We start from the raw sequence: 18,175 nt of genomic DNA, 5'->3' as shown, positions 1-18,175 counted from the left end.
TGTTACCACTAGGTAAAAATGATGGACGTTTTTCTTGGACAGCTGTCATTTCACAGAAAATATTGGCCGTTTTCTTTAAAGCGACTCCGTACCCACAATCTGACCCCCAAACCGCTTGTACCTTCATTTAATCCAATATCTGTCCTGGGGTCCACTAGGCAGGTGATGCAGTTATTGTCATAAAGTCAACTTTTAATCCGGCAGCACTGTGTCTAACGGCCGGGGCTTACATTAGTATTTGCATTAGGCTGGCACCACCTCTCTGTCCTCATCATTAGGAATACTCCAGGCAGATTGCCTCCTATTCCCCACCTGTGGCAGCCCGGCACATGGGCTGGATCGTTAATACACCTGTGCAAAGCTCAAACAGCAGTAAATGTTCCTGGATCATTCCTAATGATAAGGAGGGCGGGAAGGAAGGACATAGAGGTGGTGCCAGCCTAATGCATATACAAATGTAAGCCCCGGCCGTTAGACACAGCGCTGCCGGATTAAAAGTTGATTTTATGACAATAACTGCATCCCCTGCCGAACGGACCCCAGGACAGATCTTGGATTAAAAGCAGCTATCCGAAGGTACAAGTGGTTTGGGGGGGACAGATTGTGGGTACGGAGTCGCTTTAAACAACATTCTATCCTGCATCAAAGGGTATGCTTCTGACATGTGGAAATGCAGGAAATGAGCAACGGGAAGCAGGAGAAAGTAGACAGAATTGTCTACAGATTACTGTAATGAAGGGCACCAGAAGGATTTTTTTATTATATAAAAACATAGGGGGACTATAAAAAATGTACTGAATTACCATTATTTTATATATGCCTATATAGCTTAAAAAAAAAAAAAACAACAACAAATTTTACATAGCATTTCCTTGACATGACAAGGGTTTGTCCTGGAAAAAATGTATATAGCCATGCGGCCGGGGATGTGGGGGACATGTTAGTAATGTACACTCACCGGCCACTTTTTTAGGTACACCTGTCCAACTGCACGTTACCACTTAATTTCTAATCAGCCAATCACATGGCGGCAACTCAGTGCATTTAGGCATGTAGACATGGTCAAGACAATCTCCTGCAGTTCAAACCGAGCATCAGTATGGGGAAGAAAGGTGATTTGAGTGCCTTTGAACGTGGCATGGTTGTTGGTGCCAGAAGGGCTGGTCTGAGTATTTCAGAAACTGCTGATCTACTGGGATTTTCACGCACAACCATCTCTAGGGTTTAAAGAGAATGGTCCGAAAAAGAAAAAACATCCAGTGAGCGGCGGCAGTTCTGTGGGCGGAAATGCCTTGTTGATGCCAGAGGTCAGAGGAGAATGGGCAGACTGGTTCGAGCTGATAGAAAGGCAACAGTGACTCAAATAGCCAACCGTTACAACCAAGGTAGGCAGAAGAGCATCTCTGAACGCACAGTACGGCCAACTTTGAGGCAGATGGGCTACAGCAGCAGAAGACCACACCGGGTGCCACTCCGCTCAGCTAAGAACAGGAAACTGAGGCTACAATTTGCACAAGCTCATCGAAATTGGACAGTAGAAGATTGGAAAAACGTTGCCTGGTCTGATGAGTCTCGATTTCTGCTGCGACATTCGGATGGTAGGGTCAGAATTTGGCGTCAACAACATGAAAGCATGGATCCATCCTGCCTTGTATCAACGGTTCAGGCTGGTGGTGGTGGTGTCATGGTGTGGGGAATATTTTCTTGGCACTCTTTGGGCCCCTTGGTACCAATTGAGCATTGTTGCAACGCCACAGCCTACCTGAGTATTGTTGCTGACCATGTCCATCCCTTTATGACCACAATGTACCCAACATCTGATGGCTACTTTCAGCAGGATAATGCGCCATGTCATAAAGCTAGAATCATCTCAGACTGGTTTTTTGAACATGACAATGAGGTCACTGTACTCAAGTGGCCTCCACAGTCACCAGATCTCAATCCAATAGAGCATCTTTGGGATGTGGTGGAACGGGAGATTCGCATCATGGATGTGCAGCCGACAAATCTGCGGCAACTGTGTGATGTCATCATGTCAATATGGACCAAAATCTCTGAGGAAGCTTCCAGCACCTTGTTGTATCTATGCCACGAAGAATTGAGGCAGTTCTGAAGGCAAAAGGGGGTCTAACCCGTTACTAGCATGGTGTACCTAATAAAGTGGCCGGTGAGTGTATACTTACTTGTCCCACTCCCTCGTTGCTGCAGTTTCCCATGCTGCCCGCACTGCACTGCTGTCAGTGTTATTGACAATAATTTACAGTTCTGGTGGGAGTGGTCATTTCCAGTTGGAGTGGCACGTCATTGGATGTTTTCAAAACACTGGCAGTGGCGCAGAGCAGGCAGACTGTGAAACGGCAGCGGGGAAGCAGTACAGGTAAGTATTAGATTTGAGCTGAGGAAACTGCAGCCTATGACTGTATCCATGTTTTTCAGGACTCCCTAGGGCTGTATCCAAGCTTAGCAGCCACTGCTAATCAAATGCCGCACGGTCAGGATCAAACGAAACCTGTGTGTGCTTAACTCTAGTAAGTATACATTAGTGACAAGTCCCCCGCAACAACGGTAGCATGGCTAAGTATAAACATTTCCGGGACAACCCCTTCAAGTATTTTCAAAAAACAAGAAAATGCACTTTCAGAGCTTGTAGTGATAACATTTGTTCACATAAGGAGAAGCAACGCACACTACATTCACACACCGTCCACGCGACGTTTTTATTGGACGGACACCATTTCTTGGCAAATAATGGCCACTGTTTTATAACAACGACCATTGTTTTAAATTATCGGCCATTATCTGCCATGAAATGATGTCTTAGTAATAATTGTGAGTAGGGCACCACCCAATGTAGGGTATATAGGGTGCTATAATGCTAAATAGTCAGAATATATAGAACAAAGAGAAAGAAAAGCCCTATAATAGCACACCTGTATAATGTCACTATAATATTGTTATCACTATAATATTATTTTTTCAGTTTTTTTTCATTTTTTCATACACATATGCTATAGCCATAAATATATCACTGGATAATCATTTTCTTTACTTTACAGATACATAAGTTAGTCATTAATAAAACAAATAGATTAGTAAAATTTGGCTATTGGATTTTAGTATTGTATGGGTATTAGCAATATAGATCACATGTAGATTTAGACCACACCAATATGGCCGTCACTTACATTCTGCGCATGCGTTGAGAGCTAGATAGTTGTATCATGCATTATACATACTTACTCCATCAAAATGGCGGTTACCATGTCGTATGCGCACGCGCGGCTTTTGTTATGGCATACATTCCTAAACACAGAGACCGGCGCCACAGGTGCGCATGCGCGCGATTCGCAGAAATGCTATAAAGCTCTAAGTTTATTTGACGTAATGTGGGAATGTAGCGATTATCTATTGCCGCCGCATCACTTATACAACGATTAGTTATTTATAGCTATTTCAATTATTGCGGAATAACATCTTAATGCGCATGCGCAATATGTCACTTCCGGGTTAGAAGGCACTTCCGGTTAGCGCGGCCACGGCGGGATGCTGGTAACAGGTGGCGTGTGCTGTAAGTAATTCTTTACATATAAAATACTGTATAGAGCACAGTATCTTTGTCCCTGACGAAGTCGCACTGTGCGAAGCAACGCGTTGGGCGTGTTCAAGCCATCTGTCCGGTGATAGTCCTTGGTGCAGGTTGTATATTCTAGCGCTTTGGTGTTTAACATTTTCATGCACTGGGGCATTTTGTGCAAATAGGAAGACGGAGCTGTCTATTATGTATATCTAACGCCACTACATGTATTCTCCTATACCTATATGCACAAGTTTTTTATTTGTTTCCCCCATTTAGGGAAACAGGCAGTACACCACTGTCGGCTTTGGACAGAGGCTATAGTTCAGCTTATTTTGATCTGTACTATGAGTGTATGTTTTTAAATGTTTTTATATTTTTCTGTGCTTCAATAAAATGAATTATTTTTGTGACATTATACAGGTGTGCTATTATATAGCTTTTCTTTCTCTTCATGAAATGATGTCTGTCCAATAACAATGGCCGTTTTTTTGTGGTGTGTGAACATAGCCTTATGATGCAGATTTGTATTTTGCAAAATATTTCGGTCTTGCCAGTATTGTCAGATAACAATACATTTTTTTATTGTTACGGGGCATTTTATAAGTGAGAACTCATAGAACTAACAATGATGAATTACGCATCCATGAGAAACTGTGGATCCTACGTCAATTTAGTAATTTAATGAACTTAATGAAACTCAATGGCAAACTACAAATCCTCCCAGCTCGCCTGCTAGCGTTTCATAAGCTTTTTTTTTTTTTTTTTTTATTAATTATCAAAATATCTAGCCTACAGTGATGTAAAGGAAAAGAACAATTTTGGGGATGGCGTCTTTGGCTCTCATGTTTAATTAATATGTGACACAATGAAGTGTCAGGAGCAGCTTGTCATTTACAAAACAAAGTGTCACCCCGTATGACTCACACATTGGATACGGCACATGAGTCACCGCTAATTCCATCCCGCACTAAGACTCAAAGTACATATTTGCATTTAAAATATTAAAAATGATATTCATATAGGGAAACACAGAACTAATATCCGGTAAGTAATGCTAAGGATGTCTGACTCAAGGTTGTAGTGTCTGTTCCGGAGTAGATATTATGCACGTCTGATGGGGAGATGGCTGTCGGGACAGATTATACCTAGGATGGGAAGGAGCATATATTAGGAGAGACTAGCATATTATCTGCCTTGACTGATTGCCTTGTATTCCAAATAATCTGCCATTTCTTATAAGTGTACCGCCAGTGACGGTCCTCTTAGATTCTCTTGCACAGTACCTTTGGAGGCTTTTCCTTTTAAAGCTTGACAACAGGAAGATATCAGATAAGGCAGAGTTGCCGCCTGGTCCTGGTCCCAGTTTCTGCTTGTCCATATTACACTTGCTACCCTTCACCACCCTACCTACTTCTGGGGTCAAAATCACAGTTAGGCTAGGTTTACACTGGGTTTTTGCAATCCATTTTTTCATTTGTTTTTTTGCAAAAAACTGTTGGACACAATGTTCTTCGTCTGCATTTGAGGGGGATTTGTGGCTCCAGGGCTGCCCTTATGGTAAGAACCAATGCTGTCACTTATAATTCCGATTAAAGTGTCCCTGTCGTTACAGCTTTCAAACGCTAAATCAGCAGTAGATGTGATATCAAGGAAGTTTTTCAATTTACATTAATTTTTTTTTTTTTTTTAGTACAGCCAGTACAGAGAGTCACGGCTCAATGTATCTGTCAATCACATGACTGCCCTCTCTGTGAGCGCAGGTGACCTGGGAAACATGGGACTTCCTGTTTTTAGACTCTAAATATCATAATTATTTAAGTCATTGTGCTTCTGCATGAACATCACAGGCCTAATTCCATTTTCATGCAGGACAATGCTCCAGATCATTGAGGCCACATCATTAGGCTATGTTCACACTACGTAAGTTCCACAACGCCCATGATTTCTGCGGTACTTACGTAGTGCTGCAGGCTGAGGGAATCCCAGCCGGAGTGTATCCCTAGCGGCGCCGTTCACACAATGGAGCGAGCAGCTCCGGCCGCACGCTCCATTGTGTGCTGTGGGGAGTTCTGATGCGCCCGCACGCTGATACGCCAACATCAGAACTCAGTGGCGCTAGAGATCATCTGGCCAATACTGCAGTACCAACCAGGATGATCTTTTCTGAGACCGGCCGTTCTGTGACACGGAAAGGTCACAAAACTGCTGGTCTCATACTACGTATGACCATAGCCTTAGGCCAGGTTCACACTACATAAGACACAAAGCGGACGGTGTCAGTGAAGTTTATCGAAGACAGTACTGCAGTACCAGACGGATAATTTTCAATTCTATTAAATTGGCATGTGGGCGCATCCGTGTGCCGCACTCTCCATTGTGTGACCTGTCAGGCTTGTGCGTCCACTATTCAATGAATAGCGGCCGCACAAATCTGATATGTCAGTTTTTCGTGCGGCCGCTAGGAATCCCGGCCCAAGCTTATACTATGTGTATACACTCCAGCCGGGATTCCCTCTGACTACAATACAATGTAAGTTGCTAACTGGCAACAACGGCCGTGATTAATACAAAACTTATGTTGTGTGAACATAGCCTTAGAGAACGGCTGCTGGAGACTAGGGGCCCACTCATGGCATGGTCAGCACTTTCTCCAGACCTGAATCCCATAGAAAACCTATAGGAGCAGTTGCTGTGTAGAGGTTCTTGAATCTGAATCCTGGAGGCCGCCTTTAGAGCGGGATGCCATGCCTCAGTAGACAATAAGGCGACTTGTGAACAGCACGAGACATCATTGTCAAGCTGTAATTGATGCTCAAGGGCACATGAGAAGTTATAGAGACAGTGACATGTTGTTGGGGTATACCCACCACTGGTATTGGCTTCTGTTTCAATAAGATTATTTAAGATGATTAAATCACCATTGCTGCTTCTACTTTTATGACATAATAGCTCTGGAGCGGGAACTTATGAGATACATTTCAGCTGCAAGTCAAATATCCTTAACTTTTTGTGAGTAGTGTACATACCGATTTTCTAACACTCCAAAGACTTACAGTACTTGGCAGGTCAGCAAGAACTATTCAATTGGCATTTTAGCACCAGTATCAGCCAAGTATATGGAAGGGGACTGTTATCTCGGCATCTGCTTTCAGATTCACAATATTTCTCGTTTCGAAGATTCTTCTTACCTGAGGTTCATTTCCAGCATTTGATCCCACATTTTCCCTGATATCTGTATAGCTTTTCTGGGACACCTCTTCAGCCTCATCGATAGATGCTAAGCTTGATGTCACAAGAGAACTTCTTCTGGAAGTAGTAGTTACAATTTGTCTAGACAATACAATACAGTAAATTATACTTTTGCATGTGTTACAGTATGCAGAAGAAGCTTATATACACTTTATGGTGACATAGGCTATGTTCACATTAGCGTTCGTCCTTCCGGCACCATTCCGTCATCCTTTTCTGTTTTAGAGAAAGCGAAACGGAAATTGTCGGATCCATTATAATCCTCATAGGTTTCAATGATATTTTAGTGTGCTCCATTTGACCAAATCGTGCTCCGTTAGCATGCAATCCGTTCAAGTTCCGTTTTTCTGAACGGACGAAAAAATTGTGTTTGCAGTATTTTTTTTTTTCCATTTTAAAAAACGGAACTTAAACGGATCGATGCAATCCGTTTTTATTTATAATGGTAGTCAATGGTGACGGATCGAAACGGAAGGTTAATCTGTGTTGCGTCCAGTGTTCAAGTTTTCGTCCCATTCCGTTTTCTAGTTGGAGCATGCGCAGAAGGGAAGAGAAGACAGGAAGTTCTTCTTGGAAGGAAGGGGAGGAGCTGAAAAAAAAAACTGTGAAAAACGCACACGAACGGAATTACAAACAGATGACAATGGAAGCAAACGTATGACAACGGAAGCAAATGGATGGCAAACGGATACACTAACATTTTTGGCTATCCGTTTTCATCCGTTGACATCCGTTAGCAAATCCGTCTTTAGCTATCTGTTTACAAAAAATGAACGGATCCGTCAGTTTCATGTAAAAACGTTAGTGTGGCCGAGCCCATAGAAAGCTATATATTCTGACCAATCTCGGAGCAGCACCTTCTCCTCTGCTGCTGTCCTGTGATTGACCAGAGAAGTAAGGGTTCCTATTAGGCGTGCTGATTGCCGCCTGATCAATAATGTAAATGAGCGTCGATCTGCTAGATTACTGAGCCTATTACATGACTTGGTGATCATTTAGTTATACATTACCTCTCCACGTTCCCGGTCCTCTCCTGCCCTCTGCTGCGGCCAGTGATTGGCTGATCGGCCTGTCAGCTCACACAGGCCGTTCCGAAGCTGCAGCCGGCACCGGGAAGGACGCAAAGAACAGGAGAAGACCGGGAGCGTGGAAAGGTAATGTATAACAGTTTATTCAATTGTTAGCTGATCGTTGTCTCGTGGTCCCGATAATCGCTTTGTGTAATAGGGCCCTAAGAAATAAGTAGTCTAGGAGTGACTGCTGCTGGGAAACATCCGAGCTTTGGTCTGATCCACTGAAAAGGAGAGAATGAGAAATAGCTGTGCACCATGGAGGGGGCTCTCAGGGGCTCAATAACGGTAGCGGGACCCTGAAAATCATCACTTGTCACCAACAGGTTAATGTAACAAAACCAACAAACGTAAAGAAACATTACAAAAGCAACCCTGGGTTAAACAGTGATTTGTGGATGATGATGACAAAGTATACAAGATGAAGATGCCCAAAGCTTTATGGGTGGTCAGAGATATGAAGCCATGTTTTTACCTTTCAGGCACAGTGTAAGCCATCTGGTGAAGGTAGAGAGGCTCAGCTTGCACTTACACAGTCCTGGCTCTTTTCTCTACATAGCACAAGCTTACAGCTGGGCTGCATAGGCTTCCGTAGCCGGCAGACTGGGACCAGGGCCATGTTAGGATTAGAATCCTGTGATGTTCTCGCCAAAGGACTACATTGTGAGTCCTTCCCCCTGTAGATCGCTAGTGAACACAGCATTTAAAGGGTTAAACTGCTAGCACCGGACTGCACTCCAGTGACGGCCATCGAGGCAGGGGTTTGGCCGTGTATGACAGCTGAACTCCTGCATTGTATGGCAATGAGCACCCACTCATGGCAGATATATCCGTCATTGGCAGATGGGAAAAAAACAGAAAAAACGCAAGGCAGAGCGCCTCATAGCATGACACTGTATGAATGGATGGCAATCATGCAACGTATATAGGTATAGGCTCACCTGGTGTGGTTGTGAAAAGTCACAACCACTATAAAGCGCATTCAAGGTAGCAAGATAGAGGCTGGTCGCAGCTGAGGACTCTCCACCGCAGACTCAAGGTGTGCGTAATCAATGGCAAAAAATCCAAAAATAGAAAAACGGAGAAATTGTCCTCGCGCAGACTAGGCGCATGCGCATTCTGATCCTACGTATCTAGGCAACCAGAAACGCCAAAAACGCGTTTCTGGTTGCCTAGATACGTAGGATCAGAATGCGCATGCGCCCAGGTCCTTGACGGACACAGAGCCCGTGAGGGAGCGCGTGGTGAGTGTACGGGATTTATTTCTATTTTTATTCTTTTATTTATTTATTTATGTTATGCGATATGTCAGAATCATACCATATGATGTACTGTTGGGTTGTGTGATTGTAGTGCTACCCGGTATACTACAGATTATGTCTAGACTTCCGTTACGGCCCGCATGTGGGCATGTCCAATATATGTATGAGGGTATATATGGACTGGACCTGTGTATTGTTTGTTATCATCCTAGAGGTTTGATAAAGAGAGCATAAGACTCTCGAAACGCGTTACCTATGGATTCGTATGTATTAATAAACTAGAGATTTTACACTTAGTCTGCGCGAGGACAATTTCTCCGTTTTTCTATTTTTGGATTTTTTGCCATATCCGTCATTGGGCATTGAAGGAATAAAAGAACAACTGTTGTCTACTGCAACCAATGACAGTGCAGCTTTATAGTTTACTGAGATGAGTTGGCTCGGCATGTGATTGTATGGGCAGTAAAGAATCTCCCTTCTGGTGTAATAACATGTAAAAAGAACATAAAGTGAGATAACATGGAAACACAGGTGATGCGTTACCCTTCAGATGGTACGGAGAGTGGACTTAGTCGAAAGTTCAGAAATGGTGTGGTGATCTCCACAAACTGATCAGGTTTCTTCATAGCAGCTTCTGCAATTAAACATTTCACAAAGGAAGAAGAGCAAACGTTAGGCTGTTTTTACACTTTTATGAAGAGTAGACAGTTTGAAGTTATACTATTGAAGTCAAAGAGGCACTGTCACCCAGAAAAAACTTGACATTTTAGGGAGATATTTCAAAGTTTTGATCAGTCGGGGTCTGAGTGTTCACACCCTGACTGACCGTAAGAATGAGCCGGAAGAAGCTGCGCTCGACACATTCCCCTTCCAGCGCTGTGTCACGTGACAAGGCGGTGGCATCTGTGGGGTACGTCTTTTCTCATAGACACAGTGTGGGGAGCACTTTCTAATGATCGGTCTGGGGCCTGAACATTCGGTCCATGAACGATAAAAACTTTTCTTTTTTTTTGGTGACAACTTTAAATCATGCAAGCAGTGCAGACATGTTCTTATGGGGTTTGTAAAGGAATCATACTGAACTCCAATTATTAACATACAAAAGAACAATTACACCCAGTTATTCTTTATAGAAAAAAAGGTTAAAGCAGATGACTTATGCAGGCCAACTGTTATGTACCAGTGGTGTGACTCGGTCAGGGAAGAGACGGGGAAGACCCAGACTGTGGACCCTGGACTTGTCCCCACCCACTGTCCGTGCCTACTTGCCTCTATCAGCTCTCGGTGGCTGCGAACAACTGGGCAACCGACCCCGATTTGATATGAGCCAGCACAGAAAGCAGACAACACAGACAAACAAATAGGGATGGTCAAACAAGCGGAGGACACAGCGATCGGGCAGCAAAAGTACAAAGACGTAATCCAACAAGGGAAACAGATCACTGATCTCAGGGAGACCAGCCAAACATAACACTGCAGTGAAAACCTAGGTGCATTTCTCCCTGGGAAACATGAATATGCAAAAAAGAGTCTCAAAACACAGGACTAGCCAGATAACCCTCCAGGAAGCGCCCAGCCAAGAGGTGGCTCCTGCACGGAAACCACCGTATGGCTGTACTAAGCATTGCTCCCACTTAGCCAGAATCCTGCTCCACACTGATGAGGGGCAACATCCCGAAACAGCTGTATATGGATGGATACCTGACCTTGTTTTTTTTCCTAGTCATTAAATAGACTTATAGGGCCACTTAATATGGTGGTTTTGGTGGTGTCTGTACAGGAACCACCCCTTGGCTTGGCCCTCCCGGAGGGATATCTGGCTAGTCCTGTATTTTAGAGCCTCTTAAATGAGGCTCCATGGGCTCTTTTTTGTAATCCAACAAGGGCTGTCAAGTCAAAAGCCAAAAATGTTAGGGCAGGTGGAAAACCAGGATAGTCAGGGTAATGAAGCCGAGTGATCTCAGTTGTATCTTATGAACCAAGGACCGTGCCAAGGTCCCAACAGGTTCAGTTATAACACCAACCACACAGGAACTATCTCTAGACAAACATAAGAGACTCATTATGTGACTCTTTGTTAGATTCTAAAGAAGTGTCATTTGGTTGATTGCTGAAATAACCTTAATGTAGACATTAAGGGAAGTTCTTTTGGGACACAAAGAAGAGTGGTCTGCAGAGCATATTTTGGTGTGCAGGTCTGAATGTTCTGACACCACATACATTTCCTGGATGCACAAAGTAGGAGATGACAAATGAATATTGGGCAGATAAAATTGGTCCCTTTTGTGGCCTCTTATTATGATCAATGACATGTCTTACCAGTCACGGTAAAGAAATATATTAATGGCCTCACAGTCAATATCTGTTGGAAATTCACAGGCAAAGTAAAAGTGCTATTCATCTATTGTGGGAATAATTTGATCAAAATGAATAGTTAGTCTCCTAAACAGATAAGCCGGAGGCGGAAATCACTGTAAATACCAATATTATTTGGGAATAAAGCGTGTTCACTTTCAGATACTTGTTTCGCTGGCTGAAAAGCATTAGGAAAAACTTTCTTTTTAAAACTTAAACTTTTTTTTATGATACTTTTCTCTATTACTTTTATTGTAAATGACCTTTATGTTCCTAAACTTTCAGATTTTTTTTAATACATAACACTGCTAAAGTAGTACTCCGGCGAAATGTTTTTCATTCAAATAAACCAAAACTGAACTCAACTAGAAAAAAAAATCTCCATTTTTTCCAGTACTTATCAGCTGCTGTATGTCCTGCAGGAAGTGGGGTATTCTTCTAGTATGACAAAGTGCTCTCTGTTGCCACCTCTGCCCGTGTCAAGAACTGTCCAGAGCAGCAGCAAATCCCCATAGAAAACCTCTCCTGCTTTGAACAGTTCCTGACATAGACAGAGCTATTATATAGTTGCCTTCAGGAGACTGGACCTGGATACAGTAAGTATAGCTGTTATATAGCTGCCTTCAGGAGACTGGACCTGGATACAGTAAGTATAGCTGTTATATAGCTGCCTTCAGGAGACTGGACCTGGATACAGTAAGTATAGCTGTTATATAGCTGCCTTCAGGAGACTGGACCTGGATACAGTAAATATAGCTGCCTTCAGGAGACTGGACCTGGATACAGTAAGTAAGTATAGCTGTTATATAGCTGCCTTCAGAAGACTGGACCTGGATACAGTAGGTATAGCTGGTATATAGCAGCCCTCAGGAGACTGGACCTGGGTACAGTAAGTATAGTTGTTATATAGCAGCCTTCAGGAGACTGGACCTAGATACAAGTAAGTATAGCATTGTTTTAAAGCATGAGAACTGAAATAAAAAAGTAATAAATGTAAATTGCAAACCTGCTTTATATCACATAAACCTGCTGATTTTGATTTTAAAAGTTACGACAGGGACACTTTAAGTATTCTTCAAAAAATGTGCAATATTACATTGAAAAGCATTAACCCCCATTTATGTGGTTGTCTTACAACAACCACCAATCTCCATATGACCTATGAAAGTCATAGTGGGGGCTGTTCTATAGTTAGGTCTGTGTTCAATCTCTAGCACTGCTAGGAAAGAACATAGAATTCATTATTTTCATTGCAGGTGCAGGTCCTAGTTTTCTATAGAGATTATTCTTTACATCATTTTACCTTTGGCTTCATCTGTGATGCTGACCTCTTTTTTCTGTCTTATCAATTTCCATCGTGGTACAGGAGGAGGTTTCGGGGGAGCGACTAAAGGACACGATCTAGTTCTAGACAGGAGTACTGGGTGATTGTGAATGTGAGATAATCCATAGTGTCTCAGCTTTTCTGATGAGTCCGCCTTAGAATAAAAAATAAAACACCGTAAAAGAAAGAATATAAAACTCTCGCTATGTGTATATATGTAACAAAGGAAACATCAGTGACAAAAATACAAAATACAGCTAAAAAGGTTTTTTTTTTATATCACATTGACTGCTTGGGTCCTATAAATAACATAGAACGTATTCTTGTGGACACATGATAATAAGATACGGTAGGATGGCTTCATCATTAAAAACCAGGTACTGCTGAGTGAAACAGCTTCTATGAAATAATAATGGGGTGCAATAGGGTTGGCTGCAAAATCAATGACTCAAATATGAGACAAACGCTCAATAAAGAAGGTTCGGATTGTGAATGCACTAAAAAAAAAATGATACTATCTCTGCTAACTAACAAGCCATAGGGGACTTGCAGGTAGAACGCTGAAACGGAGGCCCCCTGAGGCTAAAGGCCAGGGTCACATGCATGGAATCCGCATCGTATGAGTAGCTGGCGGCTACAAATCTTTGGAGCACTACAAGTAAAATAGCCTACAGACCAAGCTGGTTGCCCCTTGTTGGACTGCTGGTTCTGTGCTCCCCCAATGATACTGTATTTTTAAAGGGCAACTCCAGCAGAAAAAAAATTGCCAGAGATATGTAATTTACTCCTATTAAAAAAATCTCCAGTCTTCCAGTACTTATCAGCTGCTGTTTGTCCTACATATCTATGTCTGCTGATAAGTACTGGAAGACTGGAAATTTTTTAATAGAAGTAAATTATAAATCTTCGGCACTTTCTGACACCAGTTGATTTAAAAGGAAATTTTTTGCTGGAGTTGCCCTTTAACCCTTTTTAGCATTCTCATTCTGAATGCTGTAGGTATAATGTCGTATACACAGTTGCATGCTGGCTGTGTGTTTAACATTTATATGGCTTGTATTTTGGTCAAACTATACTTGATTTGTTTCCCTCTGACCTACTGTTCCTCTAAGTCCCTTACATCTTACCTACACCCACCCATTGTGTCCCTAGCTAACCCCACTTAAATGAAAAAATCCATATCACCTACATGTACAATATTGTTGTAGATTAGGGATGAGCAAACCTCGAGCACGCTCAAGATCATCCGAACATTCAGCATTTGATTACCAGTGGCTGAAGAAGTGGGATTAAGCCCTAGGGAGTCCTGGAAATTGTGGATACAGCCAAAGGCCTATGGCTGTATCCACTCAAACATAACTTTTCATATGTTGCTGCTCATGGTGAGACTAACAATTCCTTCCATACTTGTAAATTAAATCTATTCAGTCTCCTTCCCCCAGTCCTCAGCTGCTGATTTCTGTTGAAGAGACAAATATCTGTGTTTCTCTCTGTCTCCCCCTTTCCCCCCTCTCCCTTCTAAGACGGCTGATGTAAACTCTGGAAGCTTAATATGCAACTTTGTACGGCCAGGAAAATTAATCCCAGTGAGTTCATTAGCAACTTGACATCAGTCTAACCTCCCCAGCATTACAAAGAAGCTACAATGTTGCAGATAAAGCCTGCCAGGGACTTGTTTACATCAGCTCTCTTAGAAGGGAGGGGGGAGGAGGGGGAGACAGAGAGAAAAGCTCACACACAGATTTTTGTGTCTTCAGCAGAAAGCTGCAGCTCAGAACTGGGGGGATGAGACTGAATAGATAATAAGTATGGAAGGAATTAGTTTCCCCATGGGCAGCAACATATGAAAAAATATGTTTGATTGAAATATCCCTTTAAGGTTGCATCCATCTTCTTTAGTCACCAGTAATCAAATGCAGAAAGTTCACGTTTGAGCGAGCTCTAGCGTGCTTAAAGTGACACGGTCACCCCCTTTGTGCATTCTGACATCTCTACACAGGTGTAAAGGGTAAATTTAGCGTTTTTTATACCTTATTTTGTATCATGCGTCATGGTGTTTGTTCGAGTAAAAAGTCATCTTTTATCAACTGCAGATTATGTTAAGTGGGCGGGGCATCGAGGCATTAGCGCCACTTAGCCCCACCCACAACATCACCGTTGGCCACGCCCCCTTACTAGCCATTGGAACAGGCCGGACTAAAGGTCTCGGCTCCACCCCCTCTAAGTCAGCCTACCAATGGCCGCCAAGAGGCGGGGCCAACGGTGATGTTGTGGGCGAGGCCCCGCCCCCTTAACACAATCTGCAGTTGATAAAAGATGACTTTTTACTTGAACAAGCACCATGACGTATGATATAAAATAAGGTAGTAAAAACGCTAAATTTACCCATTACACTTGTGTAGAGATGTCAGAATGCACAAAAGGGGGGGAGAGAGTGTCACTTTAAGGGTTGCTCATCTCTATTGTATATGCTATATGGACAAATTTCAATAAAAATGTAATGGTTAAAGGGGTTGTCCAGCAAAAATCTTTTTCTTTCAAATCAATTGGTGTCAGAAAGTTATATAGCTTTGTAATTTACTTCTATAAAAAAAATCTCAAGTCTTCCTATACTTACTAGCTACTATATGTCCTGCAGGAAATGTTTTATTTTCAGTCTGACACAGTGCTCTCTGCTGACATCTCTGGCTGAGACAGGAACTGTCCAGAGCAGGAAAAGGTTTTCTATGGAGAATCATGTAAAGGGAACCAATCAAGCCGAAAATCCATCTTAAGATAAGGAATTGTGCTGGCACATCACGCAGCACGTTTCCTAAACATCCCCCTGTAACCTCCGTGCCCCCCTCCATCAGTCAGTAATCTTACTTTGAAGAAGTCCCGCGCTGTATGTAAATTTCTGGCAAGTAGTCACGGTGGGCGGAATTAGTCAAGGTGGGCAGAGTCAGTCACAGGTCCTGGGCGTCTGTAATGGCTGTAATCACACCCAGAGGGGCGTGCTTGAGGTCTGCCTTCCATCCACGTGACCCGGCAGCTTGCGTTTCACGTCAACGGCGCGCTGACATCATCCGCACGCAGCGCAGACGTCTTCTGTAATCCGCGCATGCGCAGTACGGCGGGAGACGCCACCGATGTACTGCGCATGTGCGGACTACAGAAGACGTCTGCGCTGCGTGCGGATGATGTCAGTGCGCCGCCGACGTGAAACGCAAGCTGCCGGGTCACGTGGGTGGAAGGCAGACCTCAAGCACGCCCCTCTGGGTGTGATTACAGCCATTACAGACGCCCAGGACCTGTGACTGATCCTGCCCACCTTGACTAAATCCGCCCACCGTGACTACTTGCCAGAAATTTACATACAGCGCGGGACTTCTTCAAAGTAAGATTACTGACTGATGGAGGGGGGCACGGAGGTTACAGGGGGATGTTTAGGAAACGTGCTGCGTGATGTGCCAGCACGTTTCCTTATCTTAAGATGGATTTTCGGCTTGATTGGTTCCCTTTAAAACTTGGCCAGAGGTGGCAGCAGAGAGCACTGTGTCAGACTGAAAATAAAACAACATTTCCTGCATGACATACAGCAGCTAATAAGTATGGAAAGACTTGAGATTTTTTTAATAGAAGTAAATTACAAATCTATCTAACTTTCTGATATCAGTTTATCTGGAAGAAAAAGATTTTCGCTGGACAACCCCTTTAAAAATGCTTATAAGACTTTCTCTATATTGTCTAACAACGGTGGAAGCAGTTAAATGTTCTTACCATCTGCCCAAGAATGGAAATCTTCTGCTCACTCAGATGGAGTGGTAAGTAGCTAGCGTACACAACCATCTGGGGCACCAATGTTACAGATGTGACTGCGGGAAGAGACACAGATCGCATTTTATTCTGCTTGAAAGCTTAATTAAGACTCTAACAAAGACTGTTCACTTCAAGTAGAGTCATGCACCACGGAAACCTCGTACCGGAATAAGGAGCCAAAGTAAAAGTTCTAAATATAAGAAGTCACATAAAGTTCTTAGCATAATTAGTGCTAGATTCCAGGATGCAAATGAGAAGCCCTTTGGTGTCTGGAGACTGAGAGCTTGCACGTCCCCCCTGACATAGGAAGCAAGGCCAATGTAATTTAGGAAGGTGTGAAAAAGATAATTGCATTTTTTAAAAGATAAACCCTCTAAGGAAAGCCATATAAAAATAAAGCCGCTACCAGCTTCATGTTAAGCTGTGCTAATAAATACAATCCCCCAGGTCTTTTCTATATGTTCTATTTTAGCTGAAGGGTTGAGAACAAAACATATAATTAGGTCAATGCCGATAGAAAATGAAAAAAAAAAGGTCTCTTAAGGTCCCATAGTCTAAGGTGTGCAAAATTAGGAAAATAATGATTTATTACACAGCACTCTTATCTGACTTATTGTAAGGGATCAATAAGAAGGGCCTGAAGGGAATGTCCTGTGTGTTCAATTTTAGATCAACTGTTAAGATTAAAGGGGTGCTCAAGCAAAAAAAATAAAAAATCTTTCAAATCAGCTAGTGCCAGAGATTTGTAATTAACTTCTATTTAAAAATCTCCAGTCTTCCAGTACGTATCAGCTGCTGCATGTCCTGCAGGAAGTGGTGTATTCTTTCCAGTCTGACACAGTGCTCTCTGCTGCCACCTCTGTCCATGTCACAAAGTTTCTGACATGGACAGAGGTGGCAGCAGAGAGCACTGTGTTGGACTGTAAAGAAAAACACCACTCCTGTAGGGCATACAGCAGCTAATAAGTACTGGAAGACTTGAGATTTTTAAACAGAAGCCACTTACAAATCTTAACAACTTTCTGACACCAGTTGATTTGAAAACTTTTTTCCCCCACTGGAGTCCCCCTTTAACAGCCCTCTAGCAGTGTCAGAAGTTTGCTGCTGACAGACTCACTTAAGGAAGCTCTGACTTATGTCCATGATTGCCAGTACAGTACTAGGCTATGTTCACACTACGTAAAACAACGGCCGTAGTCCTCGCCGCAAAACTACGGCTGTTGTTTTGAGGTTTATAAACTTGGTTGCAATATATACGAACTACGGTCGTACAATGCACACTACGTATCAGACAACGGCCGTTGTTTATACGGCCCCGTGAAAAATTAACATGTCAATTATTTCCGGTAAAAAATGTTCTGAGTGGTTTCTCTGGCTGGGCGCAGTATTTAAAGTAAATGACCTGTGTCAGCCTGCTTAGAAACATGCTAGGAAGCAAATTTAAACAACGGCCGTAGTTTCACGACTAGCCCATATGCTCGTATTTCTACGGCCGTAGTTTCAGGCGTACGTGTCCGGCCGGGTGAAAACAACGGCCGTT

General features: G+C 42.9%; 1 protein-coding gene across 1 annotated transcript in view; it reads right to left on the bottom strand.

Annotated features, from left to right (window-relative positions):
• ADGB (androglobin) overlaps window positions 1–18,175 on the bottom strand; it is a 138,932-nt gene that overhangs the window by 65,450 nt on the left and 55,307 nt on the right. Inside the window, exons 10-13 of the mRNA XM_069954785.1 lie at window positions 16,597–16,691; window positions 12,817–12,991; window positions 9,702–9,792; window positions 6,766–6,907 (exon numbers count right to left, since the gene is read on the bottom strand). Of these exons, the coding sequence (XP_069810886.1) occupies window positions 6,766–6,907; window positions 9,702–9,792; window positions 12,817–12,991; window positions 16,597–16,691 (503 nt within the window). The remainder of the gene's footprint in view (window positions 1–6,765; window positions 6,908–9,701; window positions 9,793–12,816; window positions 12,992–16,596; window positions 16,692–18,175) is intronic.

This window comes from Dendropsophus ebraccatus, chromosome 15, assembly GCF_027789765.1.
Source record: "Dendropsophus ebraccatus isolate aDenEbr1 chromosome 15, aDenEbr1.pat, whole genome shotgun sequence".
In the NCBI taxonomy this organism is placed as follows: Eukaryota; Metazoa; Chordata; class Amphibia; order Anura; family Hylidae; genus Dendropsophus; species Dendropsophus ebraccatus.
The sequence above is the reverse complement of the archived record's forward strand: the minus strand, read 5'-3'. Positions and strand labels throughout refer to the sequence as shown.